The 27,202-nt window shown below is 44.4% G+C and overlaps 2 protein-coding genes across 11 annotated transcripts; one reads left to right on the forward strand and one right to left on the reverse strand.

Annotated features, from left to right (window-relative positions):
* Positions 1-276: 276 nt before the first annotated feature.
* LOC6606964 (solute carrier family 23 member 1) lies at positions 277-3,878 on the forward strand. The gene is made up of 4 exons (XM_002031721.2): positions 277-528; positions 1,467-2,086; positions 2,297-2,813; positions 2,878-3,878. Exons 1-4 carry the CDS (start codon positions 496-498, stop codon positions 3,427-3,429), a joined length of 1,722 nt encoding a protein of 573 aa, XP_002031757.1. The 5' UTR covers positions 277-495; the 3' UTR covers positions 3,430-3,878.
* On the reverse strand, positions 3,463-27,202 carry LOC6606966 (serine/threonine-protein kinase par-1). 10 transcript variants are annotated; one of them, XM_032720511.1, is made up of 16 exons: positions 27,075-27,202; positions 20,423-20,775; positions 20,105-20,304; positions 19,826-20,043; positions 19,169-19,766; positions 17,555-18,694; positions 15,821-16,582; positions 14,785-15,160; positions 14,197-14,454; positions 13,997-14,125; positions 13,520-13,649; positions 13,304-13,446; positions 12,836-12,892; positions 12,185-12,303; positions 4,636-8,683; positions 3,463-4,579 (listed from the first exon to the last, which is right to left on the reverse strand). In XM_032720511.1, the coding sequence occupies exons 2-16, from the start codon at positions 20,626-20,628 to the stop codon at positions 4,525-4,527; spliced, it is 8,439 nt and encodes a 2,812-aa protein (XP_032576402.1). In that variant the 5' UTR covers positions 20,629-20,775; positions 27,075-27,202; the 3' UTR covers positions 3,463-4,524. The 10 variants fall into 10 exon arrangements, with proteins under 10 accessions (XP_032576402.1, XP_032576403.1, XP_032576401.1 ...); XM_032720512.1 differs by having other exon boundaries at positions 12,836-12,883; positions 26,907-27,202; XM_032720510.1 differs by having other exon boundaries at positions 26,907-27,202.

Consider the following 27,202-nt stretch of genomic DNA (forward strand, 5'->3'; position numbering starts at 1 on the left):
AACGAAAGAGAAAGATAATATATACTACTTTATCAAATTCGGCATGTTTATCTTTATGATGCCAACTTTGTCACTTTAATTGGGAATCATTAAATATTATAATCCCTTCGCGATGTTTTTCGGTTGCTCACCTGAGATGGTTTTGTTTTAAGGTACTTTTCTTTGGTAAAAACTGAATTTTTTTTAAATATCTTTATAGCTAATTTTTCTTGGCACTTGAGTTGTAATGAATTGTGAATTGCCAAGTTAATTTATTTCACTTTCACCATGCCCTGTTCTGTGTAGAGAACCATTCTAGAGAGCACCAGTGCCATCAGATGCTCTTTAATTGAAGGCTTCCAGCTCTCTGCGATAAAACATTTCAGATTGATAGATCTCGCCATTGAGTCTCCGGACCTTGTCGCGATCGGACGTACAGCGGAATTCTTCGGGAGTCTTTTTCGTGCGTTAGCCCAATTAGTTTATGGCGGATATAAAGTGTGAACTCGCCTGATCATGGAGCTGAACAATGTTACCATCGAGGACGCCGTAAGTCCAATGTTTCCTTGCATAACCATAATAACTGAACGCGTGGTTTTATGTAAGAGGAATTCTCCCAATTAATCTGTTCCTATTTTGATTTTTATCGGATTTTGTTTTGCTTGGCACTTCTTCACTCAATTGCATTTCCCACTTAATTGTTGCCGATGTACTATACATATGTGTTTTCAAAGGGTAAGACGCTGAGATAACACCCAGCAATTAACAGTTCATTCACAAATTATTTTCTCAACGATCTGTGGCAGTAAGTAACTGCCGATCGAAACGATTTGTCATATTTATGCGGCGCATTCCTTTCGGTCCGCAATGCTGGAGCTGACAACAAGCTGATTTATTAAGTACCACCACACCTCATCAGCTATTAATTTATGGTCTGATTAAAATCACTGATCTCAACAAGCTGAGAAAAAATCGGCGCCTGCGATCGCAGCACTGATACTAACGCTCAATTAATCACGATTGGAGACCAGAGCCGTCAGTCAAACTCGGGCCAAGATTAAATTCCGCCCCCCATGGGGCGTGCTAAACCATATTGTTATGTTAATAAATTCACAACTTTAATAGCAAATCTCATAAATAAAACAATGAATTTTCCGTACTCTGCAATTATACAATAAAATGGGAGAATATCTCTATGCCCGATACTAAAAACCACTCAGTTGCATAAACAAATAGATATTTGCATTAAGAAAATATAATTACACTGATCAATAATATTATTGATTTTACTTTGAAGTATTAATTAATTGATAGTAACAAATTGAAATTGTACGATGCCCATTGATCATCCTTTTACAAATAGGGAAATGCTAATTTGAAAAAGGCATTTAATTAATAAGAAACTATTTATATAAAATAAAAAATGGAGTCTTTTGAGCAGTGTTTAGTTGAGAATAATTGGATGTTGCATATTGATTAATTTCCAGACAGATGCGTCCAAGTCCCACTCTCAAGCTGCTAACACGCCTCCAAGTAATGAGAAACCCAAGCCGCAACTGCTCTACGCCATCAACGACAATCCCCCTTGGTACCTGAGCATCTTCCTCGCATTCCAGCACTACCTGACCATGATTGGAGCCATTGTTTCCATACCTTTCATCCTGACGCCGGCGTTGTGCATGTCCGATGAGGACGCCAACCGGGGCATCATCATCTCAACGATGATTTTCGTCACGGGCATCGTTACCTACTTCCAGGCCACGTGGGGCGTCCGTTTGCCCATTGTTCAGGGCGGTACTATATCGTTCTTGGTGCCCACCCTTGCCATCTTGGCCCTGCCGCAGTGGAAGTGCCCGGAGAAGGCCGAAATGGATGCCATGGACGAGGCTGAGCGGGAGGAACTATGGCAAGTGCGTATGCGGGAGCTATCCGGCGCAATTGCCGTGTCCGCCATGGTGCAAGTTATCCTGGGCTACACTGGTCTGGTGGGAAAAATCCTTAAGTACGTAACTCCATTGACCATTGTACCCACTGTGTCCCTGGTGGGTCTAACGCTATTCGAGCACGCAGCTGAAACCGCCTCCAAGCATTGGGGCATTGCCGTGGGGTGAGTATGACTGATAGAAAGCACTATATCTGGGTTTTGCCCAGATAATTATAGTAGTTATTAGTTGGATTTAATACGGACGAAATACTCTATTGCCAAAGTCTACCGTTTCCAATTAAAAAAGCATTAGTACCTATGATAAATGTTTAAACGTTTTTATAAATTTTATAGCTTATTAATCTCTTTTTTGGGGTCCCATCTTTCTTATAGAACCACTGGAATGCTGACACTCTTTTCGCAAATAATGTCGAATGTTCCCGTCCCTATCTTGGCCTACCGCAAGGGTCACGGCTTGGAGGTTCGCCAGTTCCAGTTGTTCCGCCTCTTTCCCGTCCTGCTGACCATTATGATAATGTGGGGTTTGTGCGGCATTCTGACAGCCACGGATTTCTTTCCTCCGTCACATCCCTCTCGCACGGATGTTCGCCTGAATGTGCTGACCAGTGCAAAGTGGTTCTATGTGCCCTATCCGGGACAGTTTGGCTGGCCATCGGTGACGCTGTCCGGCGTGCTGGGCATGTTGGCCGGAGTACTGGCCTGCACGGTGGAGTCACTTAGCTACTATCCAACGGTCTCACAGATGTCCGGCGCCCACTCGCCTCCGCTCCATGCGATCAATCGCGGGATCGGTACCGAGGGTTTGGGCACTGTCCTCGCCGGTCTGTGGGGAGCTGGAAATGGAACCAATACCTTTGGAGAGAATGTTGGCGCCATCGGGGTCACCAAGGTAATCTATATAAAACAGAACCATAAAGTTGAAGTTAATGAAAATATAAATATCTGCATTTTAGATTGGATCCCGACGTGTAATCCAGTGGGCTGCCTTGATAATGGTCCTCCAGGGGGTAATTGGAAAGTTTGGAGCCATCTTCATTCTCATTCCCGACTCGGTGGTGGGCGGAATCTTTTGCGTGATGTTTGGCATGATTATAGCTTTCGGGCTATCCACCTTACAGTATGTGGATCTGCGGTCCGCAAGGAATCTTTACATACTCGGACTCTCCATATTTTTCCCGATGGTATTGTGCCGCTGGATGCAGAAGAACCCTGGAGCTATTGATACCGGAAACAAGACCGTGGACTCAACGTTATCGGTGCTACTGGGCACTACAATTCTCGTGGGTGGAGTTCTGGGATGCTTGCTGGACAATATAATCCCGGGAACGCCGGAGGAGAGGGGCCTAATCGACTGGGCAAACGAGATGCCCCTGGGCGATGATAATGTTAATGATGGCACAGCCACCGACTACGATTTTCCGCTTGGCATGGATGCCATTCGTCGTTGGAAGTGGACCTACTATATTCCGTTCATGCCTACTTACAAGCTCCAGAAGCAAAGCTGATCGTGGGAAAAAATGCAAATAAGAGCCATTCAATTGGTGACTTGGTTTTTATTTATTTTTAGAAAACACTTTTCGTGCTCACGCTCTAATTACAATTTGAACTTCGAATTCGGATGCTACCCAAAACTCTAGATCTATTACTTTTTGTTCCGTGTTTCTGTTAATTTGCTTTTTAAATTCGCTTATTGTTTGTTGCTACAATTACCTAACACTCTTCCGTTTCGCTACCAACTCGCATATTTTCTATTATTTTTCAATAACATCAATAGACCTAGCAAACGAAAGTTGTCGCTATTAAACTCTATTCAAATCTTGAAAACAATCCATCAGTTCTGTATAATGCAAAAAAATTGTTGTTAAAATTTATATAATAGAAATTTTAACGCATTTTCGGCGCGAGGTATCCTCACAAAAATAGCATAGAAAATACATATACATATATTGTGAAACACGTCTCTTGTTTACTTCCGGTCTCCCTGTCTCCCTTTTTCGCTTTCTGTTTCCGCTTACGTTCCGCTTACACACTTATAGATTAAAATCAACGTTTTATGGCTATTGGCTAAATCTAAAACCGCCGAAGGAACCAAGGCACAATCATTTGAAAATCGTATATATATATATGCAAATGTGCATTATTGAGTCACGATCTATGGCTGAAACTCCGCTATATCCAAACTACAACAAACCTACGACTAGGGGCAGCGTTCAAAAGTCTGCACTAGAGTATATAACTTTGGCTAAGTTCCATTAAAAAATTATCAAAAAATTTTATGCCTAAGTGGGAGGTTTGGTATTGGGTAGAATGGTATTGGGGATCTGGGATCGGATCGCAGGGAACCTCGGGGCTCCAGTCTAGAACTTGTGCTGTTCATTTTGGTGGTGGTAATGATGGTTTTGTATGGGGGCGGGATGAAGCTGTTGCTTCTTAGTGCCGCCGCTGCTGGCACGCGAGGATGACGATGAGGCTGTGGTGTTGGGCGGCGTGCTCATGGCCTGGTCATGTCCGTGCCCACTTCCGATTCCGTGGCCAGGACTCGTCTTCTTCCGTTTGGAGTAGTAGCAGAAGATGCAGAAGCCATTCTGCGGTGTGGTACATCAAATGTTTGTTGGACTGCGAGTGGCCGATGAAGTGCGGTAACGCGATCCAGATCTGGAATACATATCAAATTGTAATCACTAATTCTTCTTGAAAGTCATTTAACTCACCGCGAAATGCTGGATGTGTAGTCTCTAACCGGTGTCCTTGCTTCACGCCTTTGGTAAGAAGCCCCTTCGCCACTACGACCGCTGCTCGAGGTCGGTGGCTCCAGCAGGGACATCGTTCGATGGTCGTATGGACGAAGGGATCTCCTGCCCAGGGTGGAGTATCCATCCAGGTGGCTGCTCCCTGCTGCACTGCTTCCACTGGTCGCTGTAGGTAGACTACCATTAAGTGTATACGAAGATCTACGCTTCGGATTGTAGGTGTTGTAATAGCCGCTGGCAATGGCTCCATTACTTGGACTCGAGCTGGAGGAGCTCTTGTATCGCATTGGCACCGAACTGTAATCGGTGGTCTCGTAACGTTTGCTGAGAAAAGAGGGCGAGGTATTTCTAATGTCATTCAGACTCTTCCTTGGTTTGCTGGTGGCCCCCGCCGATGATGCAGAGTAGTCCAAGGTGGAGCGGTAAACAGGTGGCTTTAGCTCCGTTCCCACGGGACTCAGTTTCAGGGGTCTAAAGAACTGCTGGGCTATGTCCGGCGAATGAGCTCTTGGTGGTGGATCCATGTCCGGAGCATTCAGTTTGTTACTGGAGCGCGCCTTAACTGCCGCTTGTTGCTCCCGGTAGTAATCCCTCACCGCCGATGGACCGACTATGCTGCTGGTGCGTCTTGGTTTTTTCTGCTCATTGAATCTACTGTAAAAGCTTCGCCGTTTAATCCTGTCGATCACACTTTCGTTGGGATCAGAGCTCTCGGAGCAACGAGTGGGCGAGGACAGGGAAGCTCTTGACAACCGGGAAACTGTGGGCGAGGGCGTCGCGTGCAACATGTAGTTGTCCTCGGAGCATATGGACCAATTGTCGAAATACAACTCCGGCTCTTCGGTGGGCGATAGGAAAGTCGAGGTGGAGGCGCAGTCATCTTGGTAGCTCCTTGAGTCCGAGGAGTAGTTGGCAATGTTTTCGAAGGAGGGCGTCAAGAGCGGATTATTCCGATTAATCTCGTGTGCCGATGAGGTTCTATAGCCAGAAGTTTGCGAACTGCAATTATTATTGGTATTTGTTGAGTTATTGTTGGTGGCGTTCTCCATGGACTGCTGGCTGGAGCTGTTGTTGGAGCTGGCACTTTTCATGGCTCCCGGATAGGGTGGCAGATTCGAGTAGATGCCCATTCCCAGTCCTCCATTTCCATTGATCAAAGCCGGATTGGTTTTAGATCCCCGATAGCTGCTTCCACTTGTGGTAGTTGTGGTGGCGGTGGTCACCGAGCTGGGGGCACCACTGCCGGGCACATTTGTGCTGGCCAGATCAAGCATCAGACCCTTTCGCTTCTCCTTGCTGCTGGGCGTTGTTGTGTTGGTTGGAGCACCGCTGGTGGTCAATTTCTGTCCCTTGTTTTGCCTGCAATCTGGGCAAGCTGTTTCGCAATTGCAATTCTCTTCGCCATTTGCCGTTAAAGCGACTTTGCTTTTCGTGCTCTTTACCACATTCTGATAGATTGGCGATGTTGGTAGCGAGGCGTCCAGCAGCTGATCCTGTTCCTCGCGAACCTGTCGCTCTATGTTGCTGGTGGATCGGGTGCTTCTCACCCGGCGTTGTTCACTGCTTTCCCTGTCAAATCGACGCAACAAACCGCCGAACATCTTGTTAACTGCTCCGCCTTGTTTTCCCTGCCCCTCTGGGCATCCTGCGTGCAGCTCTTCCACACTGGCAGCTCGCTTCGGACTAACGCGTCCATTGGGCTGTGATCTGGGTACGGATCTCTCCCTTAAAGAGCGTAGCATGGTGTCAAACCGGGATCGCTTATCCACCCGTTTGTCGTCGGAGAGTCCACTTTGTTGGGACTTTTCTGTATCCGAAACGTATTTCTTATACTTTTCTGGATAGCTGCGTTCTTCGGGAGATCCTTGCTTTTGGGTGCAGGCCAAAGATGCCGCTGCTCCAGTAGAACCTGCCTTTTTCTCCTTGCTCATGGCGGAGTCTCGTAGTTTCTCAAACTTCTGTCCCAAAGCGTAAAGCAAACCCTTGCTGGGTTTCTTTTCCGGTGACTTTTCCTTGGGCTTAATGACCGGACTAGACTCCTTAGAGCTTTCTACTGGTGTGGTGCTTGCAGTGGTGGTAGCAGTCGTGGTTGGTGTCACTGGCGTAGGTGGCATTAGCTTGGACTTCTTCGACACCTTAATGATTTTCTTAATGGTCGTGGGCCGCGAGTCGCTGGAAGAGGATACTGTATCCTTGGCATCCGTTACGGCAGACATAGTTCCGGTTGGTGTGGCCGACATCGATTTCTCCTCCGAAGTGGACTTGGAACTAGTGGGCGTTGGCATAGCCGAGGGAGTGGGTATAGCTTCTGTTATTGTGGGAATGGCAACTCCACTTCGTGTAACTTTGCGCAGTTCCTTAGGAGTGGCTAGTTTGGTGGCCGGGTAGCTTTTCGGCCTCATCAGGCGACTCTCGCGCGGAGCTGGTTCCACTGCGGATTCATTGGTGTTCCCTGAAGGGAGTTTGCTGGGTAATTTAGTGGGTAGAAGTGATGTAGTCGGTTCTGGGAGATCGGTTGATGATTTAAGACTTAATCCGAGATCTTTCATGGGATAGGATTTGGGACGCTTTAATTTCGTTTCCTTTGGTGCAGAGCTAGCGAGATCTCCATTTTCAGATCCAGGTGTCTTGGGGGTCTCGTCGGTTTTCTTAACCACCTTCTTAACCTTCCTCACCGAAGTGGTTGTACTTGAGGTAGTCGTTGACGCGATTTTCGTTGCCTCTGGCTCGTTGGATTCCTTGGGTTTCAACTTCTTTATCTTTTTAATGGTGGATGTCTCTTCTGCTTTCTCCGACTCCTGAGTCTGATCATGTTGGCTTCTTACAGCGGACAGTAGCTGCAACTCCTGGAGGATTTTATCCGCCAGTTCGTGTTTGTCCAGTTCCGTTTCCAATTCTCGAGCCTTCGAAACACTTCGTTGCCGGGATGCTGATGTCTTTACAGCATCCCTAACTTGGCCATTTGATTCGGCATCTGTAAACAACTCCATGCTCTTGTTGCGAGAATGGCGCATGGATGATCTAATGGGTGCCGTTTCAGCAGGTTGCTCCGCTTGCTCCACATTGGGCAAACTATGCTTGCGACGTCTCAAGTCCTGTGCCTGGGTCTGCTCCTGATCCTGGCGATCGATGGACTTTTCTCGTATTTCCCTAAGCATGCTCTGGGTTTCCCGATCCCTAGGTTCATCAAAGAAGTCGGGACGCAGAAAGCGGGAAATCCGACGCTGCGAGGAACGTCCAACCCTTAGGGAACTGGTGCCCTCAGTGGCAGCAACTTGCGGCAATTGCGGTGGAGGCGAGAGACAGCCACTCGGAGGACGTCCTAGTCCGCCACTGTACCGCTTCTCTGGGGCATCCTTTGAAGCTATCGATGGACTTACATTGCTGGACTTGCTCAAATACGGCGAGTAGTACTTGTACTTTTCGCTAATGTCGCTGGTGTAAATGCTGCTGCTGCAGAGTGATGATTTCCCATAGTCATCTCGGCAGACACTGCTGCTGCGGCTTTTAGCCGTTTGGGCTGCTCGGCTGTCGGCATCCTGACCAGAATTTGGCGTGGGTGCCTGACTGCGACTGAGGCTTCGCCTGTAAATCGCTGTACTCGCTGAAGTCGTCTTGGGCGCGTCAGTGGTTAGTGGTTTAGCCAGCTCCTCCTGTGGCTGTTGCTCCGGCTGGTAACCCCTTCCACTACTTTGACTGCGCTTGTAAACCTTGGGAGTGGAGGCACTACTGGGTGCACTGGTCTGAACGCTCAGGGTGCGTGATAGCTTGCGAGCTTGAGTGGGTGGCAGTTTTGCAAGTAGCTGTTCCTGGAAACACTTGGGCAATCCAGGAGTTATGCTAGACAGTGTTTCCAAATCCTTCTTGCTGAGACGCAGTCTCGAAAGATCCAGATCGGCCAGGTCCAAGGGCTCATCGCTGTTTGCAGTGCTCCCTGAAGAGACCGTGGTGGCACCCTTTTCCACTTGGGCGGGAGCTGAACTGGGCTTGCCCTTGCCTTGATGATGGCCTGTGAATGGGTAAGATGCCATAGACAATATAATGATGTGGTCTATCTCATAGAACACAAAACAAACGTCTATATGATTGAAAAATAACTCCACTTACTTGCCAAATTAACTGATAGACTTCAATTATTCAGGGTTACTTACATGGCGAGTACAATTATTGATTGATTGACTGCCCCACTTCATCAGCCCCAGAGATCTGAAAACTTTTCTCGTTTTCGTTTTGGCAACCAAAAGAATTACTTTCCAGAGACGCAATCAAAGCGGAGAAGCTTCAACTCGAACACTTAACAAACTTGCAGGATGTAGGATTACGAGTATCCAACAAAGGTTAACAAAATCAAAAAACAACTGGGATTAGCTTACGTGCAGGAATACGGAAACGGGCGGTAACAAAAATGCTGGTCAATTTGGATTTCATGTTTTATTTCACTTGGTGTTGGTATAAAAATAGTTTCATATTTCATGGTTCTTCGGATTAAGTGTTTAGTTCTCGGTTATCAGTTGTTTGGGTATTCAGTTTTCATCTACCGATTTTAGTATTAGATATTAAGTAAAAGTATTGCTTAGTTGGTATGCTTGAAGCTTTTGCGCCAGAGGAATTGCTTGACTGAGGCGAATGGATTTGAGTAAAAATGACTGGAGTATGAGTAACTCGTTGAGGTTTAAAATTAATTTTAAAATCAAAATCACAATAATACAATGTTCATTGTACTGAGGGAATGTGGTTGCGCTACTGCTGCCTTAAATAAAAATTACACGGTTTCCATTCAATTTTAAAAAATATATTAACAGTTAAAAGTCGAATTCCAGCTGCTCGTCTGGCTGGCAGTTAATTAAAAAGTTTTTCAATTAAATAGCAAAAGTGAAAACAAGTATTTAAACAACGAACAGATATGCTAATCGAATTTTGGCAACATAAAAAATGGAACTTGTTTTTTGGGCAGTCTAATAGGAGCAGCACCAACCAGCCACCTACACCACCACCCACTTGCTGGCTTGGCTTATGGCTTCCTTGGGCCTTCGGTTGCGGTGGCGGTGATGGTGGCGGTGCTGCTAGTGGTTTTGGCCAGCTGGGGTGTGGTTGCGGTTATGGCCGGGATGACTGTTGGCGGTCTGCTCCTGCCGTTGGCGTTTGCGTTGTTACTGCTGCAATTGCTGTTGGTGGTGGTCGTGGTGGTTATTGTTAGCTGCTTCGGAACGCCGGCAACGGCTACGGCCACCGTTTTGGCCGTGGTCGTGGACGTGGCGAAATGGCCCGGATGCGATTTGTTGGCGGTTCTGAACGGACTCTGGTTAATGGTTATAACATGCTTTGTGGGCGTGGTAGTAGTAGTTAAAGTAGTTAAACCAACTGTAAACGAAAGTAAGTACGAAACGTGTGTAAACGGCCAATAATAAAATCATTATTTGTAATACATCGAATCATCGGCTGGTGAATTGAATTGCAAATCACTTAAGTAACACTCTACTAACTACGATTCACTACGGAGATGGCATTTGGTCATGACTTTCGGGTTAGGGATTCTCTACGGTATGGAATGATGATGAACGTAATAAGTTTGATTAGTAGCTGAGAGAGTTTCAGTTCTGTACATTATCGTATTCAAAGTTTTGGACATTTTTTTCTTGGGTTCTTGGCCCCATCATCAACTCTGTTTCACATCAAAAGAGATTGTCGTTTGGGATCACAATTACAAATTACTCGATTTACAATTTATCCAAAAAAAAGCCCAGAACTCAGATATTTGTTTTTGTTTTTTTTTTTACAATTTTTTTTAGTGCCAAGTTAGTTTTTGGTTGGTTGGTTTTTAGCTGGTTTGTTGGTTGGCGGTTTTTTAACAGCGTGGACAGAGTCAACTACATTGAGAAGCTTTGGGTGTGTTGGTAGGTTGGTGCGCATGTATTTGTATTGGCAGGTATGTGTGTGCGTGTGAGCTTAGTGGTGTTAAACAAATAAACTTCTTGTACAACACAAATTTTGGTTTTAATTTCGTTTACTGATTATTCGGCTTTGTTTGTAACTAATAAAAAACATCAAAAAATAGAAAGAACTGGGAAAATCAACTTGAAACTTTGTCTTTGGAATTTGGGTTAGCGCATTAGAAAACTTGTAGTTCGTTTGTTTGTTTGTTGTTGGTGAGGGATAGATATATATATCTAGAAATATATATATATATTTGTATATAACGAGTTGGTAAAACTAAAACAAATTTAAGGTAGCGGGGCCATTTGCATAAAAAACTGTACAACAATTAATTTACCAAAGAATGTTTATATCGAACAATTCTTTTGGTTGCGAAAACAAAATCTCAGTGGTCACCTCAAATAAAATAAGAAAAGGTTTTGTTTTCTTTCGTTTTGAATTGTTTTTTTTATTGTCATCTATGTGGTTGTTCTCACTGCAAAACGTAGTAAAGTTATTAGGTGTTGGTTTCATTCGCTTTAGTTTATTTCATTGTTAACAATAAGTACAATCTCCTCAGGTCGCCATCAACATTTTCATTCTCATTTTCATCATCATCTCAATTCGCATAACATTTAGGTCAAGGGTTAAGCCTGATTCGGGTTCGCCATACATGAATATATATATTCCTTGAGCGTTTCTCTATATGTTACTGCATACAGAACTTTGAATACGATTTGATTACACTTTTATTGACTTAACAAATTCTTGGCTCCTCCTTGCTTTGTAACTTTATTTCATCATCATTGCATGAGTGCAGAACAAAAATTTGAAAGGCAAATAATAAACGGGGGTAAATAATAATAATTAAATAAATAGTGCATAAGTTAAAGGAGGAAGTGGGGTGGATTTCGCCTCTTTTGTTGAGCAATAAATAGATAGGTTTGTAAGCGTCAGCGGCATTATGGGTTAATAACAAAAGAGTGGTTTTCTAAGACAGACAGCATTTAGATATATATAGTTATAGATAGTTCACTTGATAGAGATAGATATAGAGTGAATATTGATAGAGATTGAATTATGCAATTAAGAAATGTGCGCGCACACAAAACAGTAAATCAAATAAATATAGTCTTCAACGGAAATAATGGTTTGTCATTGTTTAAGTATTAATTGGCATTTTCACTTGATAATTACAGTAGACACTTATGATTAATTGTTGTGTGTTTTTTGTTTGGCTATTGTTTTATCTGGATTTGTGGGACAATATAAGGTTTAGACTAATAAGACAAGGTAATTCACTTGATCGGTGATCTGTGTTCAGTTGATTGTTTGTTTTGTTTAGCAGACATCAAAAACTACTTGAAATAAAACAGGTTTAAGTATACAATATAGGCATATTGAAATTGAAAGTACTCTTAATTACGTAGCATACGTTGCAGCGCATTTCTTTAGTTCTACTATTTGTTTAACTTTTCTTTTCTGTTTGGCTGTGTGGCTTCATCGTTGCGGCATCAAATCGCCGGCACTTTTCCGACTCTGAATGGCGTGTCTCACTACTGATCTAGGTATTTACTCTTTATTCTGTGATATTCACCTCTTGGCAGCGTGGCCCCCGTGCGCGAGAACATCGATTCCATGTCGCTGCCCAGATCCCGGGACATGCTGTGCCGCCACGGAGCACCCAGTCCGCTGCTGTTGCTGCTGTTCAGGCGGCTGTGAAGGATATCAGATAGTTGGAAACGGTTGGACACAGGTGAGAACAATACATCAGCGAATTCACTGCTAATCGACCTTTCTGCCGAGGGACTTGCACATTACACACGGTACGGTACGCTACACGTTGCCAACTTACAGGCAGCATTGGGGGGCATGGCCCAGCCAACGACGCAGCCGCTCCGTAATGTCCAAGGCCCTCAACCAGCGCTCCCCGCACCTGGAAGCAGGAGGAGGTGCAGGAGCAGGTGAGAGACAGCCAGGTATAGGGCGCAATGGTTGAATGGATGGATTGATGGATGGTGGTTTAAGTGTGCGAGGCTGAAGTGTGATTTAAGATGGCTTAAAGGCAGCATACAGTGAGTCTTACTACCAAATTTAAATGATGGTGATTTTAAAATCAGCTAAATTCATGAATATTATAAGCAGCTCATCAATCTTAAAAAATCGTTTAAATTTGGTCACTGTACTTTTGGCATGGGGTTAAAAGCTCTCGACCTATTAAAAAGTCGTTTCGAACCTTGGTACTTACACTTTCTTCTTCTCGACCGTTTCGCTATAGGTATAACTAACTTGAGATCTAAGCACACTTTGCGGATAATTAGTTTAAGCATGGTTGGTGAGTTTTTTGTTTTTTTTTGTTAGATGGAAGGCATGTGGAGGGCAGCATGTAAGAAATGGACAACAAATATGCAGTTAATGTTGGTGGATGTAGTTAAAGCAGTCATTCAATGGTTAGGCTAGGACTTAAAGCTGAAAAGCAAATCGCACTCGTCTTTGGCCAACAGAAGCCGGCTCTTAGTCAACTCACTTTCCGGGAGAGTCAGCTCCAGCTGAATTTAATGAAATTATTAACTAGAGCCAGTGCCGTGACACGTTTGCATAAGCTGACTAACTGACTGGCAGCCGGCTGGATGGCAATCAACTTTCAGTTGCCACTCCAACTCCAACTCCGGTCCACTTCAACCTCAATTTCCCACCGTTGTGGGGGCACACTCACCTGGCAAAGGGACTGCCCTGGCTCCAGAATGGACTGTGACTTTGGGCCTGCCGCGAAATGTCCGTGAGCAGGCGACTAGAATGGCTGGGGAATCCGGCCGTCAGGTCACTGTTGACATTCAGGCGATTCGTCAGGGCCCGCACCTAGAAGTGTGCAAAGGAGCATGGGATCCCGATCAGAGATGGGCCACATTATGGCGGACAGATGACGTCTTACCCGCTGCAGCAAAGTCGAGAACAGATTCTCCGCCGTGAGTATCTCGAAGCCATCGTCGTCGTCATCGTCCTCCTCGTTGGAGCTTTGCGAATCGTTGTCTTGACTAATTTTCTTGACAGGTCTTGAGCTTCTGCGGGTGTGTCAAATAGGAGAAAAAGAAGATTTGCATAAGGATGAGAATAACCGAATCAAACGGCAGTCAAGGAGGCTGCGAGGATTCAATTTAGCAATCCTGTTACGTATTCATGCCGTGCACTCAAAGAAAAAGTATTACAATAAAATATATATATATATATATATATATATATATATATTTTATTTTAATTTTAATTGAATAACTTTAAGCGATTATTGAAAATCTTAAATCCCAATTGGTTTGATATATTTGAAAACGAATACAATTTCCCTTGACGCAGACCAGAGGAAAAGCTATCTGATAAAGATAGGGATAATCGGAAGTTAAGGATGTTGGCAAACCTGAGTCGGTGCGGGGTGAAGCGCGCCTCCTCCTCGGCTCCTCCGCTGACGCCATCCCGGGTTATCGACGTGGTGCGCATCTTTTGGAATGGCGAGCCCTCATCGAAGCCTGCCTCGCTTAACAGTGAGCTGCATACGAAATGAAATTTCAGTCAGGAAAACTGCACAGGCCAAGCGAAACTTAAACTTTAAAGCCTTACCCAATGCGACGGGATGGACGCAGTCGGGTGAACGTGGAGCGGCTGCTGGTGGTGTGGCTCGATTCCGATGGCTCCACGCTGCGTTCCCGGGGCGTAATGAAGCCGCCTCCCTCGACGGCAATCGGGATGATAAACTCCCGCGGACTCTTCTTGATGGGCTGCGAGGTGCTCGTAATGGTGGCCTGCGACATGTTCGTGGCCGTGGTGGTCCCCTCAGACTCGGATTCCACTGTCGACTGCCGTGACAGCGAGCCGGAACTGCAAAAGGTCATGAAACATGCATAATCAATCATAAGCTTACACAGGAAATTAAGGCGTTGATTTAGTATTTAAAGCGTATATGAATAAATTTTCAATTTCAATCATATTTAACAATTTTAGCAGGTCTTCTCATATCCCTACATATATTTAACTTTAAGCAAACGGTCCCGAATCAAATGGAAAGCCATTCGAGAACTGTAAGCCTGAATCCCTTAATTTGGACGCCCATTTAAGCAATTACATCAAATTTTCTTAACGATGCGAAAGTGATGAATAAAGGCAATAAAGCGCGAGTTATATGACCATCGTCTCTTAACCCGTACTCACCGCGTGGTTGTGTTGGAACTGGTGCGCCCATAGGCATGCTGCGTGGGCGGTCGCTGGATGGTGATGACATGCTCTTTGGGCTCCAGACTGGTGGCCCTCGCCTGCAGCGTTGTCTTGATGGGGCTGTAGGGGATGGGGCCCTCGCGGGGCGGGGCACTGCGCAGATCGGCCACCGGATGTTGCATCTCGGTGCTGAAACGCATGGCCGGCTGGGGTGGGGCTCCTTGTTCCGGAATTCGCGGCTTAATGTCCAGCTGAACCTCCGCCTTGGCGTTAATCTTGCGACGCGGTAGGGTGGCTGACTTCAGGGTAATCGAAGCCGTTGATGTCTTGACCGCTCCGGGAGGAGTTGGAGGTCCTTCGGCACCCGGTGAAGCTGCAGATTAAAAAGTACAACAATTACTTTAAGTTAATTGAATCGACTATATACATGGTGAATGGTGCAAGAGGAACAAGTAAGCAATTAAAGCATCAGTAACAGTAAGAGAACACAACAATAGTAACTTGTCATTGAGGCCAAATGAATGCAGTTCGAGGGTTAAGGCGCGCCTAAGTGTTTTTAGGGGGTTAAGCCGAGACTACTACTTGAAAGTCAGAACAACAACGAGCACGAACAACAACGACTGCAACAGCAGCAGCAGCAACATCAACTTCAACAACGAGAACTACAACCACACATCGAGAACAAACAACGTCCAAGGAAAAGGTAGAGCCAAAGATTTGGGGTTTTCCGGGTGTGAATTGTTGGATAGGGAAAGCCAGGAGTACCAAGCCAGGATAATTACTAACTGATTAGCCTTGGACTTTTTCCCAAGGCCAGCCAGTGTTCATATAGCAAAGGGAGCGTAAAAAATACAAATAATCGAGGAACGCAACAGGAAACGGAAACGGATTGAGTGGATTGATTCGGTTTTTTGTTTTTTAGCAGGCACACATAGCACAAAGCACATGTTTTTTGTTGTTGGTTGTATTGGTTTCGGATACGGATACGGATTCGGTGGGGTTTCTGTTTTTTGGAGCCGCTGCCAAGACTTACATTTCAGCCACATAGCCACAGGCAAGGCACATGTAGCACTGGCACTGGTATTGGCATTGGTATTGAGTGTGTCTTGAGCTTGATTATGATTAAATGGTCTCGTGCGCGAATTGACATTGTAATTGACATTAGGCATCGTGTTGCAGTTGCCTATGTTGCTGCTGTTGCATCTGCTGTTGCTGCTGCTGCTGCCGCCGCTGGCACCGCTGTTGCTGTTGCCTCCATAGTTGTTGCTGTTGGCTTGGGCGGCGCAGGCTTGACTGGCGGCATATTGTGGAGATGGAGGCGGCGTGAATGGGCAACTTGGCTTCTGGTCCTCCTGGCAACGTTGCTGATATTGCTGCTGCAGCATCTTGAAGGGACTACTCTGACTTTGTGGCGGCTGGAAAATGCTGGCCGTGCTGTAGGATGCCTGCGGTTGCCAGGTGGCTGGCCTTCGATTTGCTGGCAGATTATTGGGACTGGGTAGTCCACCTCCGAAAATCCGTTGCTGTATCGTTTGCTTGGCCACAGCCAATGCATTCGGTGATATTAGCACTGGCGGTGCCGTTTGGGGTCCAGAAATAGGTGGTGATGTTGCTGCGTTGCCCGGAGATGTGGCCCCCGAATAGCCCATAAAACTGCTGCCACTCTGTGCGCGCTTGGGTGTATTGTTCACTGGCGCACCACCCACTCCACTGGCACCACTCGCTCCACCAGTACCACCCATGCCATTGCCAAAGCCGTTGCCGATGCCATAAAATGGTGTTGGCCTGCGTATCACTAAAATTAAGATGATGAGTCAATGAATATGATGAGCATGTATGGCAGGTAGGGTAGATCGATCAGTACGAAAAAATGTGCTCTGGAATTCTAACAATAGTCTTTAAATATCTCCCTTTACATTACATTAAATCATATTTTACACAAAGATATTGAAACATGATGTCCTAAATGTGGATAGGGTGAAGTTTAATTTCCGTTGACAATTATAATATAACCTTTAACTACATAAAATTCACTTCAAGTTTTAATATTTAAGTTCATACGAATCGATCCACCCCAAAACAATGAGGTAGTCAGCACAAGAGGGAACGAAAGACAAAAGACAGGTGAGTTCGATGATGATGATGACGAGTGTATATTTTGCTTGAGGATTTCATTTTCATTTTTTTTTGTGGCTTTGTGGATTGGCCAAGCGAAATTGCAAATTGGAAAGGAGGATTCGCTTCGATTTGTTGGCTCTTCAGATGAAGTTCGGTGAGTGTGAGCAGGAGATTATATTCCAAAAGCCAAATATAATCCATGCAGCACTCGGCTTGCAAAACGTTCACATACACATTGGAAATGGAAAGGAATTAAATATATATGCCAAAGTAAATATAGAAAACAAGACGATGGCACCAGGTCTTGGGCAAGTACAAGTCAAACTATTGTTGTAGTTAAGTAAGATAAAACAAAATAAAATGTACAAAAATTCAGCCCATATAAACACAAACTAAAACATACTGGACGTTTTGGAAATCAAAACTGATTTTTGAATAAGCATAATGGATTCAAAAGTATAAATTCGGATAAATAATAAAACTTTGTTGTTTGACTTGTACCCTGACGCACAACCAGATCCTGGATACTAGTGCTAAGTAATGCTAGTAGTCAACTTGTAAGCGCTGCGTGGTTTAGCTTAACTTAGTTACGGATATCATTATCACTAGAATCACTAGTCTTAGAATCTATCATGCCAATATCACTCACCTGGTTGTATGGCATTTCCAATTATGGCGCGGGCGTTCTTCAACTTACGCTCGCGCTCCTGCTGAGTAGCCGGTTCACTGACGCCAATGGTCTCCGTTTGGGCACACAGCTGGTCCACCTCCTTGCTGGACTCGTTTTGGGCCTGCAGCAGCAAGGCAATGGAGTTCTCCATGGAGCGACGGGCCTCGTCCAGCGAAATGGAGGCCACCGAGTTCTTGGAATCGCTGCCCTCCAGCGATTGGGCCACCACTGGCGATGGTGGCGGGGTGCTTAAGGCTTCAGCTTCCTGGGCGGCCGCTGCAGCTGCTGCAACTTGCTCCTGTGCCCTTAATTCACCGGGCGTAGGTCCTTCTGTAGCCGGCGGATTGGTGGCCTTCTTCTCAAACTCCTTCTTAAAACTGCCCACACTAACACCCGGTATGCTGAGCTTCTTGGGTTTCTCGGGAGCTGCTGCAGCAACTGGTGGCGGAGGCTGGAACTTCTCGGCAGTTTCTAGGATGCGCGATTTTCGACGCTCCGCATTGAATTTGTTCAGTGTGGACTCATCCTGCAGGCTGCACTTGCGGACGAAGGGTGGAGGGGCCACTGCGCTCACCGGCGCTGCGGCCTTGGAGGCACTTTCATTGATGGCATTCACCAGATCCGCGGTCTTGTGCTTGTTCACAAACTTCTTGATCACTTTGGTGGCATCCTTTTCCTCGGGAGTTTCAACAACGGCATCCAGTTTTCCCCTGGTGGGCTGGCGAGCAACAGGTGTAGGTGCCGGTGGTGCAGGTGCTGCAGTTGTGGCGGTGCTATTGGATCCTTCTCCCATCAGCAGATCGCAAAGATCACCCACCGCTTGCATGTCTTTCTGGGAGTAACTGGGAACCGGAACCTCCTCGGGTATATTGGCAATCGTCTCCGCCTCCATGAGAGTGGCTTGTGGTTCGATGATGGTAGGTGGTGCTTCAGTCAGTGGTGCACCATCCTTGCTGATCACAAACGAGCTATTGGCCGGCTTCTCCTTCTTTTTGGCTATGGTTCCGGCTGCATTCTCCGTAGAAACAGTGGGCTGCAGTTTCCTCTTCGTCTGCACCGGACTCTGGGCGGGGGTTATGGTCCTGGTGGGTGAGGGCATCAAGGCGGCTTCTCCTCCAGCTGGAAACAGGAAACAGACAGAGAAAGAGAGAGAAAGGGTGGCGTGGTTTAATGAGTTTGGTTAAATGACTTTAGTTTCAAATGGTTTAGTACACTCGCAAGTGATGGGATTATGTGTTTGGATTTTGGTTCCAGGAGTAGGATCAGTTAGTGGGTATAGGTCGGTTGGTGTCGGTGTGTATTGGGCAGCCAGTTAGTCTCCATTTATATACACAATAGGGTGGAATGATTTGATGGACCATAGTCTGAACAAGATTGTAATCTATGAAGTCTTCTGATTTCTTAAATTAAACAATCAAACAACACTTGAATTTAATCCCATAGATTACACATTTGTTATGTCCGCCCAAATCGACCCATCCTATTACAGAAGCATATCTGCGCGGGTTGCTGCACTGGGACTTCTATCTCTCACACTGGGGACCACTCAAGCGATTTCAGAAGCGAAAAGCAGGAGAATGGACATCGACTCACCGGCCACCATGTCCAGGATGCGGCGTTCTGCCTCCGTGTTCGGCGGTCCCATGTCCCGGATCGAACCCACCGAATGCGAGCGAGGAACGCGTTCATTGGCCGCCGCCTTGGCAGCAGCTGCTCCCTCCGCCGATGGCACCACCAACTGATCCGCCGTGATTGTGGCTGGCGTAAGAGAAAGCAGGACATCCAATCGCACCGGGGTCTGATTGGCCAGATCCTCGGCCAGATCTAGACAGGACACATTATCGTTCTCGTTCACCCACCAGTGCGAGCAGATCTGCTCGATGCTGGCCCGTTTCCTCGGACACACGGTCAGCATGTCCCGGATGAGAGTGGAGGCTCGCGACGGTTTCCTTGGCTCGTAGTAATCACCCTGGCTGATCTGCTTCACCAGTCGCTTGAAATTGGACCCATCGAAGGGCATGGATCCGTAGACCAGCGTGTAGAGCAGCACGCCCAGTGACCAGCAGTCCACCTCGGGTCCCTGGTATGGAGTTCCTTCCACGATTTCCGGCGAGGCATAGAGTGGGGAACCGCAAAAGGTGCCCAGCAGTCGCTGGTCATCAAACACATTCGACAACCCAAAATCAGCAATCTATAGAAGGTACATTTTTCATAATAATTATTGCATTATTATTATTAAGTTGATCTTACCTTAGCATTGCCCTTCTCGTCCAGCAGTATGTTCTCCAGCTTGAGATCGCGATGGCAGATCTTGTGCTTGTGACAGTAGTAGACGGCGGTGGCCACCTGACGGAAGATGCGTCGCGCCTCCTCCTCGGTGAGAACCTTCCTTTCAGACAGATAGTCGTAGAGCTCGCCGCCAGCGGCAAACTCCATGACTAGCACCATTTTCTCACGATTCTCAAATACTGCAAGTTGTTTAAGCAATAATTATGTATCTCTATTTAAACTTAGCTTAAACTTAATTACCTTCGTAGATGTGAATAATGTTGGGATGATGCACTGAGCTCATGATCTGCACCTCGCGACGGATGCGCACCAAATCCGCCTCGGCCTCGATCTTGCACTTCTTGATGGTTTTGATGGCCACCTCCTGGCCGGTTTCCTTATTAATACCTAACTGCACCTTGCCGTATGTGCCTTGTCCTAGTTTCTTAATAATATCAAATCTGCAGGGAAGATAATTAAAATTAAATATATTCATACAGGTATTCACTTAGTCATGAGTCCAGTGTAGATTTGAAGTTCAGTTTTAATATGGACTAAATTGGTTCAGGGGTCACTTTCCTTTGTCGCAACTTCTTGCGGTGATTGTTCATTTTGACGTTGCCCGTGTTGGCGATGCCGCTCATGATGTTGTCTATCTGATCCTGCGGAATTCCCGAAGGATGCGCCAGACTGTTCCCGGTGGCATCGAGGCCAGTTGGGGCAGCGGCCTCCGCTTCTCCCGCCGCTCCATTGGCCGCCGTTCCATCGGTTTTGCTTATCACCATGTCTGCGGATATGGATGTGACTGCAGATCTGTCTGAGATTGTGGTGCCGGTGACTGGTACTGCTAGTGTTTTCCGGGCTGAATCTGGGGTTGGGGCTGGGACTGGGTCTGATGTCGAGGCTGCTCCACTAACAGCCGATGCAAATTACTGCAAGAGAAGGAGAGGAGACAGGAGATAGGAAATCCGTTAGTAAACTGAGCCATACACTCGGACAGCCCTCATCCATCAAACGTTCAATCAAATGGGCAATCAATTAATTATCCACGAGGCGAGTGGGTGAAGCGAAGGCAATCGCTCTTGCAACTGACATATGTAAGGGTAGAATCTGCTTCAAAGTTGCTGGCAAATGTGGCTGCGCTTTTCCCTGGGGCTGGCTGGCATAAAAGGTCGAGGGCTACCGAAAATCTACACTCGACCCAGTTTTTAATTATGCCCCAGCAAGGATGCGAGATTTCGAGGACTCAGTTGCACCGAATGATAGTGTGGGACAAGGAAGTGTTCATGTTGGGCCACCATATTTACCGCGCAGTGTCATAAATCTTTAATTTGGTTATAAATGTTGTCTTGAGCAATAATTTATCAAAATATATACACATTTTTCAGGGCTTGCTTTTGATGAGATGCTTAAAGTCGTCATAAACGACAGAAATATACTTTCAGGGTAAGGAATTTTGAAGATGAACGGATATTTTGACTTGCTTTCAAATGCAGAATTTAAAAAATAATTTCAAGATTCTACAGATATCATGTCATTGTTTCCATGGGGAAATCTTTAGAAATACCAAATAAAATAATCCACCGAGTTGGCTCGCATCCGGCAGACCATCCTTGAAGGTCCGCCAAGTGTCTGGCTTAAAGTGGTCACTTGTGATGCCACCACCTAACCGCCATCTCCTCCTCCGTTGCGGGTATTGTGCTGCCTGGATGTGGATTGCGTTGCTATTAGAGAACTAATCTATCAGCATTGTGGAGCAGTTGCAGTAGTGCAACTATGAGGACTTGCCTGCTCTTAAGCTGCAGCGTTTTGTCTCTGACAGTTATGACCGACCGACTGGCAAGGCAAGTGTAAGGGAAACCCCCAGTAAATATGGTCGAGGTGGCGGAGGAGGTAAGACAGGGGACCGGGTTACAGATACGAACAGATAGAAGCCAACTCTAGGGTCCCCCCTTTAGCTGGCATCGTTCCAATTATAAATGTGCACTTGATGGCTAGTAAATTAAAGTGTAACCACAACAGAAACCCAGGCAGCCGGGGGCCATCTGCGGATGCGAAGTTGGGCACGAGCCACCGCCACCACCACCGCCATCGACAATAAAAATGCCTGGCTGCAATTGTATCTTAAAGATACGATTACACAGATGCATAACAAACGCGCGAGGCACGCGTGCAGCTCCCCCAGCCCCCCGCATCCACTTACTTCTCACACATATAAATAAGATAATCTGTACACGCAATTATATGGCCAGCACCCTCTTACAGAGAAACAAAAATAAATATCAATTTAAATGTGATGGTATTATATAAATTAAAAAGCTATAAAACTTTATGCACTAATTAAAAGATTAACCATTTGATATTACAGCCTTGCTTAATTGTTTTTAATTTAAGAAAACTTTTGCACAAATATTGTAGTTTTAAGAAGCACTTTCACCTAAATGATTCTTAAACTTTAAACTAACGTTCTCAGATTGTTCAGATTAAATAGGTATCTTCTTTTTCGCAGTGCATGAGAAACGGGAGAGTAGCACTGATTCCTTTCTGGTATTATATATCTTGGGTATGTGTGTTTGGGTAAAGCCAAATCCAAATCCAAAATCAAAATCAGGGCAACGAACAGTTTTCAAAGTGCGCTGAACTCAACGCTCGCCATTTGCCGTTTGCCCGATGCCTTCAATTTCGCATCTGCAAGATACAATAACATTGCGAGGCGTCCAGCCTTTGCTATTTATTTATTTTTTCTACTTTTTTTTTCCTACTTTTTGGCACTCAGACAGCACATGTCATTGAGCAGGCAGCGAAACAACTAACTATGCGAATGCGATGAGGATGGCACCCGGCAGAGATAAACACGAGTGAAGACGGCGACCACGCCCCTCCCTATCCACCGCACGACGCCCCCTTTCGCTGGCAGTCAGAAGTTGTTGAAATATCTGCGCTTGCTTTTCCGTCAGTTTGGAATTTCTTGCATCGCTGTCGTTTACGTAAAGGGAAAATATTTTCCTTTATATCTTTCACTTCTACTTTTCTTTTATTATTTTTATTTTTTGCTGCTGCTGTTTTCGACAGGAACAGCAACAATAAATTCCAGATAGGCAATGTAAATATGCAAATGAGAATGTTTTTCTGGGTCAAGTCAAGTGCGACATTTTGGCCAAGTTATTTCTGCGACTGTCTCAAAATATTTGATGTTTCCCGGTCCACTGGAATTCCTAGCGAGCGCTGCGATCCAGCCAAGCGGTAAATTCATCATATAATCGAGAATAATAGCAGAAATTAATGGGCGGCCATAAAGCGATGATGAAAAATCGTGTTGGCCAGCGAGAAATAAAATAAATGCAATGCCATAATTGAATTCAAGCTTCAATGTCAATGGGTGGCTGCAAAGTGGGTGGTAAGCGAACAAGTAGTGTCAGCACAGCAACAAAGGACAAACATATCGAATATACATTTGTACGTATGCAGAATGACAAATTATTTGTGTTTTAAGAGAATTCCGCCCAGACTCGCAAAATGGATATTCAAATGCCAGTAAATCAATTTCAATGCAATTGTCTGCAAAATTGAACGAATTTCCCTGTTGATAAAACTGATGGGTCTTAATTGAATAGCATTAATGACACATCTCCTAGGTGAAACGTTGATGCTCAAGGGTTCAATGCAATCAATTGAAAAATATTTAATTTAATAAAAACATGCACAAGTACATGCAATAATATATGCGATATTTATCAAAGTAAAAACGCATTTATTAAATCTTACAATTTTCAATTGGATGCAAACTAAATTTTGTTAATATTTGGATGGAATGCATTAATTTGTATATAGAGCTAAGCAGATATAAAATACTTTTTATACATCAGATTAATTATACTAATTGACTGTGTTAATCCAATCATAAATAATTTCGAAATGCATGTATTCTGTATATGTAGGCATACGAATTGAAACGTTAATGGAATGCCAAGTATTTAGACAAAGTAAAATCTGCGAAAACAGAAATATCTCTGTGGTCTGTTGACCTCTTCATATATCAAACAAATTACATTAATTTATTGCATTAGAATCAACATCTTCACTGCCAAACAACATTTTCGTCTATATACAAATCGGGTAATTAAAACAAAAGCGAGCAGAAAATACAATGAGAAAGCGAATTTATGTTGTCTAAAGTCTAATAAATAATACACATACATATATACATATGTATCTGCATAGCAGTCTCCTTCAGCAATTAAGGCAAATAATGTCGGGCAATGTGAAGTGTCAATAAGTCAAAAAGTGCCCGTTCAATGAACGTAGAACAGCGAAGCAGACAGTCCAACAAATGCCAACCCAAATCAACATCAGCATTAATTGCGTTAAATAAATCGCATGATTTATTGTTTCTGCTCATCTAAATATTCCTGTGAATCTGGCGATAATATTTATGCAATTTATCAAAACGCCAGACAGTGAAAACGGGCAGTCGTAAAAAAGTTAAGTTGAAGGTCCTCGGGGGTCAGTGGTTCAAATTGGCTCACAAGAGCATAAAGCATAAGGCAAGCGGAAAAAATAAATTAAATAAAAAGATAGGGCAAATAATTAAAATGTTGGGAAAAAGGAAGGGAAAAATGATAAACGTATATAGCAAAACAGTTCTCTGTTCGCGTAATTTTTCCGTTTTCGCTCTTTTGTTAATGCCACGGGCTAAACACAAGCCAAACATAAGGCGAAAAAATAAAAATGCTAAATAAAATAAGAGCGCCAGCGAAAGGAACAAGACATGTCAAGCATTTCCTTTGCTTGCACGAAAGTTGGCTAACACACACACACACACACAGAGTTGTTGGCTAGCACCCACACACCCGCAAAACCGGAATACCACCCCACACAAACAAACCGCCATATGCTGAACAACTGAAAACCTGAAACTTTTCTAGCTGGGCTGGTGGAAACAAGAATTTAACGCTTGGCTCTTTATGCCGGCGACCGAAAGAGCTGCAGGCCAAAAGTTTTCATTTACTCTAGCTTCCGCCACACGAAAATGGCCAACGTTCGTACTACCAAAGGCATCTGCGAACGGCAAATGATGAATTCCGCTCAAAGTGTCCCCACGGACAAACCTAATATTTGCAAATTGGAACCGAATACGAGAAAAGTTTACATTAGATGATGCCAGAACTGCAGAGCAGCTGAATAATGAGCTCTAAAATTGGAATAGCCACGATAAATATACGGATTGAGACAAATTCCGCTCAAAACGCTTACCCATTAGACTATATATAAGGCCATTAATAATGGTAATACGCGTCGATTTGATTTATTAAGTTATTGATTGTAGGTCTATTTCAAAATTTCACAGGATATGGCGTTAAACGCATTAAACAATAGATAATCTAAGACATTTCCATGCAATATTTAGCTGGCTGCTTAATTGTTATTACTTTAAAGTAGCTAAATCTTTTAAAATTATTTATAAACCATATCATTGTTTAAAATTATAAGCTCCCTTAACTTTGTTTGAGTTATGCAAAACGTACATAGAAGCGAGCCCATTGCAAAATATTTGTGCGCTTTGTTGTCAACTATCGTCATAGAATAGAATGATGCAAATTTTTATATTTTAGCTCCGCACTTTCCCTGGTCGAGAATGTTGAATCTTGAATCTCGAACCTCGGAATCTCCTCACCGTTTTTCGTTGTTTTGGTTGCTTTCGCCACTGCCATCGTCGCCTTTTGTTTGACACTTGAGTTGTGACATTGTTGCCATGGCCAGGTTCGTTGTTTGTCTGCCAGTATCTCCGTGTCCGTCCGGCTGTCCACTTTCACGGATATTGCATTTGACAAACACTGTAGTGAAATAAATGCCCTGCCTAATTGCCATTTGGGGCAGGTGGTGAAAGGCGTTGGTGATGTTCAAGTTTGTTTACTGACAGACAGCCAACCGAACAACCAACCAACCGGCCAAGGAGCTTAATTACAAGCGACCGATTTGGCCCGAACAGGTTGATTGGATATTAATGAGGTCATAAATCTTGGGCACAGGATGCCTGGGCTATTCGATTACCTTCTAACAAGGAAAGTATGGCAGTTACCATTATGCTTAAGCTACCGTGTTTGCCTTACAAATTTAATGCATTATTGCACAAATGATAGGACTTGCATACATATATGGACACTATTTTGTTAGTATATATATGTATTCTCGCCTGGCCCGTATTAAATTCAATTGGCTGTGGCATAATGATGCACTTAAGCCAAGTTAATTCCAACCGGCGTATACGTAATGTTTTTCTGGAACTGAAGCTTTGGCTTCTTCTTTGTGCAATTTTCAAGTGCCACCCACACACAGACAGGGAAAATCTGGCCAAGCGGAAAATTGGTAGAGCACGAGGAGAGGTGAACTTTGGGAAAAACCGGAGGAGGAAATATCATGATATATGCTGAATTAATTACCATTAGCATGCAATGCAATTCAATTTCGCTAATTTGCAAGATCTAATTTGTGTATAAGGCGGAAACTTGTAATATTTTGTCGGTTTTTCCGCATTTTCTTTTCATTGGCGGCATTAATGCAGCGGCGAGAGCTGAAAAATTCCTCGAGAGCATCGGCAGGCGAAGATCGCCGTATTTAAAGTCTCGTATCTCGTAAAGCACCAACTAGCAAGAAAACAAAATTAAAAGAAATTTTTATAAATAACTTTTAGCTAACACGCAAGAGGAATTTTTATTTGAGCAAAAGACCAGAAAAGCAGCAGTTCAGCAGCATCGCAGCAGTTGAAACAAAAAGTAAAAGCAGCCAAGAGAGGCACCGACTAGAAAACATACCCCAAAAACTAAATAGCATAGATGGGATAGGGATTGTTGCTTTTGGTTTAGGGATCGAGAAAGACAAAGACCACAGTTGTATCTCAATCCGATTTCGAACCTGAATCTAAAACCCGAAATATGTGCCCATCTGAAATAAGGAAAATTTTGCCACGATTTGCTGAGTTTTCTCGTTCCTCGTATATATGGTATTTTTCGGGATAATATTATTATAGATACACACCGAGATACAGATACTCGCTATCTCTTACATTTTTCTCACTTTTATGGCCGCTTTTCTTATTGCAATTTTTCATGACCAGCTCACACACAATCACACACAAAATTTCACATTTTTACTTTTCGTCAAATTGAAAAATTGGTTTTCCCTCCTCTACCGTATGTAGTATAAATTTTCAAGTATATATATGTATTTATACCGTGGACTGTCTTCTGTGCACATATGTAGAATGTATCTATATATCTATAGGTATTTTTGGGTATACATATGTGTATGTATATATTCGGTATATATACAATATAATTCGCGCACTGGCCTTTAGACGCC

Source organism: Drosophila sechellia, chromosome 3R, assembly GCF_004382195.2.
Source record: "Drosophila sechellia strain sech25 chromosome 3R, ASM438219v1, whole genome shotgun sequence".
In the NCBI taxonomy this organism is placed as follows: Eukaryota; Metazoa; Arthropoda; class Insecta; order Diptera; family Drosophilidae; genus Drosophila; species Drosophila sechellia.

Coding starts and splice junctions, on each gene's coding strand:
- LOC6606964 (XM_002031721.2), top strand. CDS start 496: ATGGAGCTGAACAATGTTACCATCGAGGACGCC. Junction 529..1,466: donor ATGTTACCATCGAGGACGCC/GTAAGTCCAATG, acceptor ATTAATTTCCAG/ACAGATGCGTCCAAGTCCCA. Junction 2,814..2,877: donor GCGCCATCGGGGTCACCAAG/GTAATCTATATA, acceptor TCTGCATTTTAG/ATTGGATCCCGACGTGTAAT.
- LOC6606966 (XM_032720511.1), bottom strand. CDS start 20,628: ATGGTGATAAGCAAAACCGATGGAACGGCGGCCAATGGAGCGGCGGGA. Junction 12,893..13,303: donor CAGGGCAGTCCCTTTGCCAG/GTGAGTGTGCCC, acceptor TTATCCGCAAAG/TGTGCTTAGATCTCAAGTTA. Junction 8,684..12,184: donor GGGGGCCACGCTGCCAAGAG/GTGAATATCACA, acceptor ACCCATTCACAG/GCCATCATCAAGGCAAGGGC.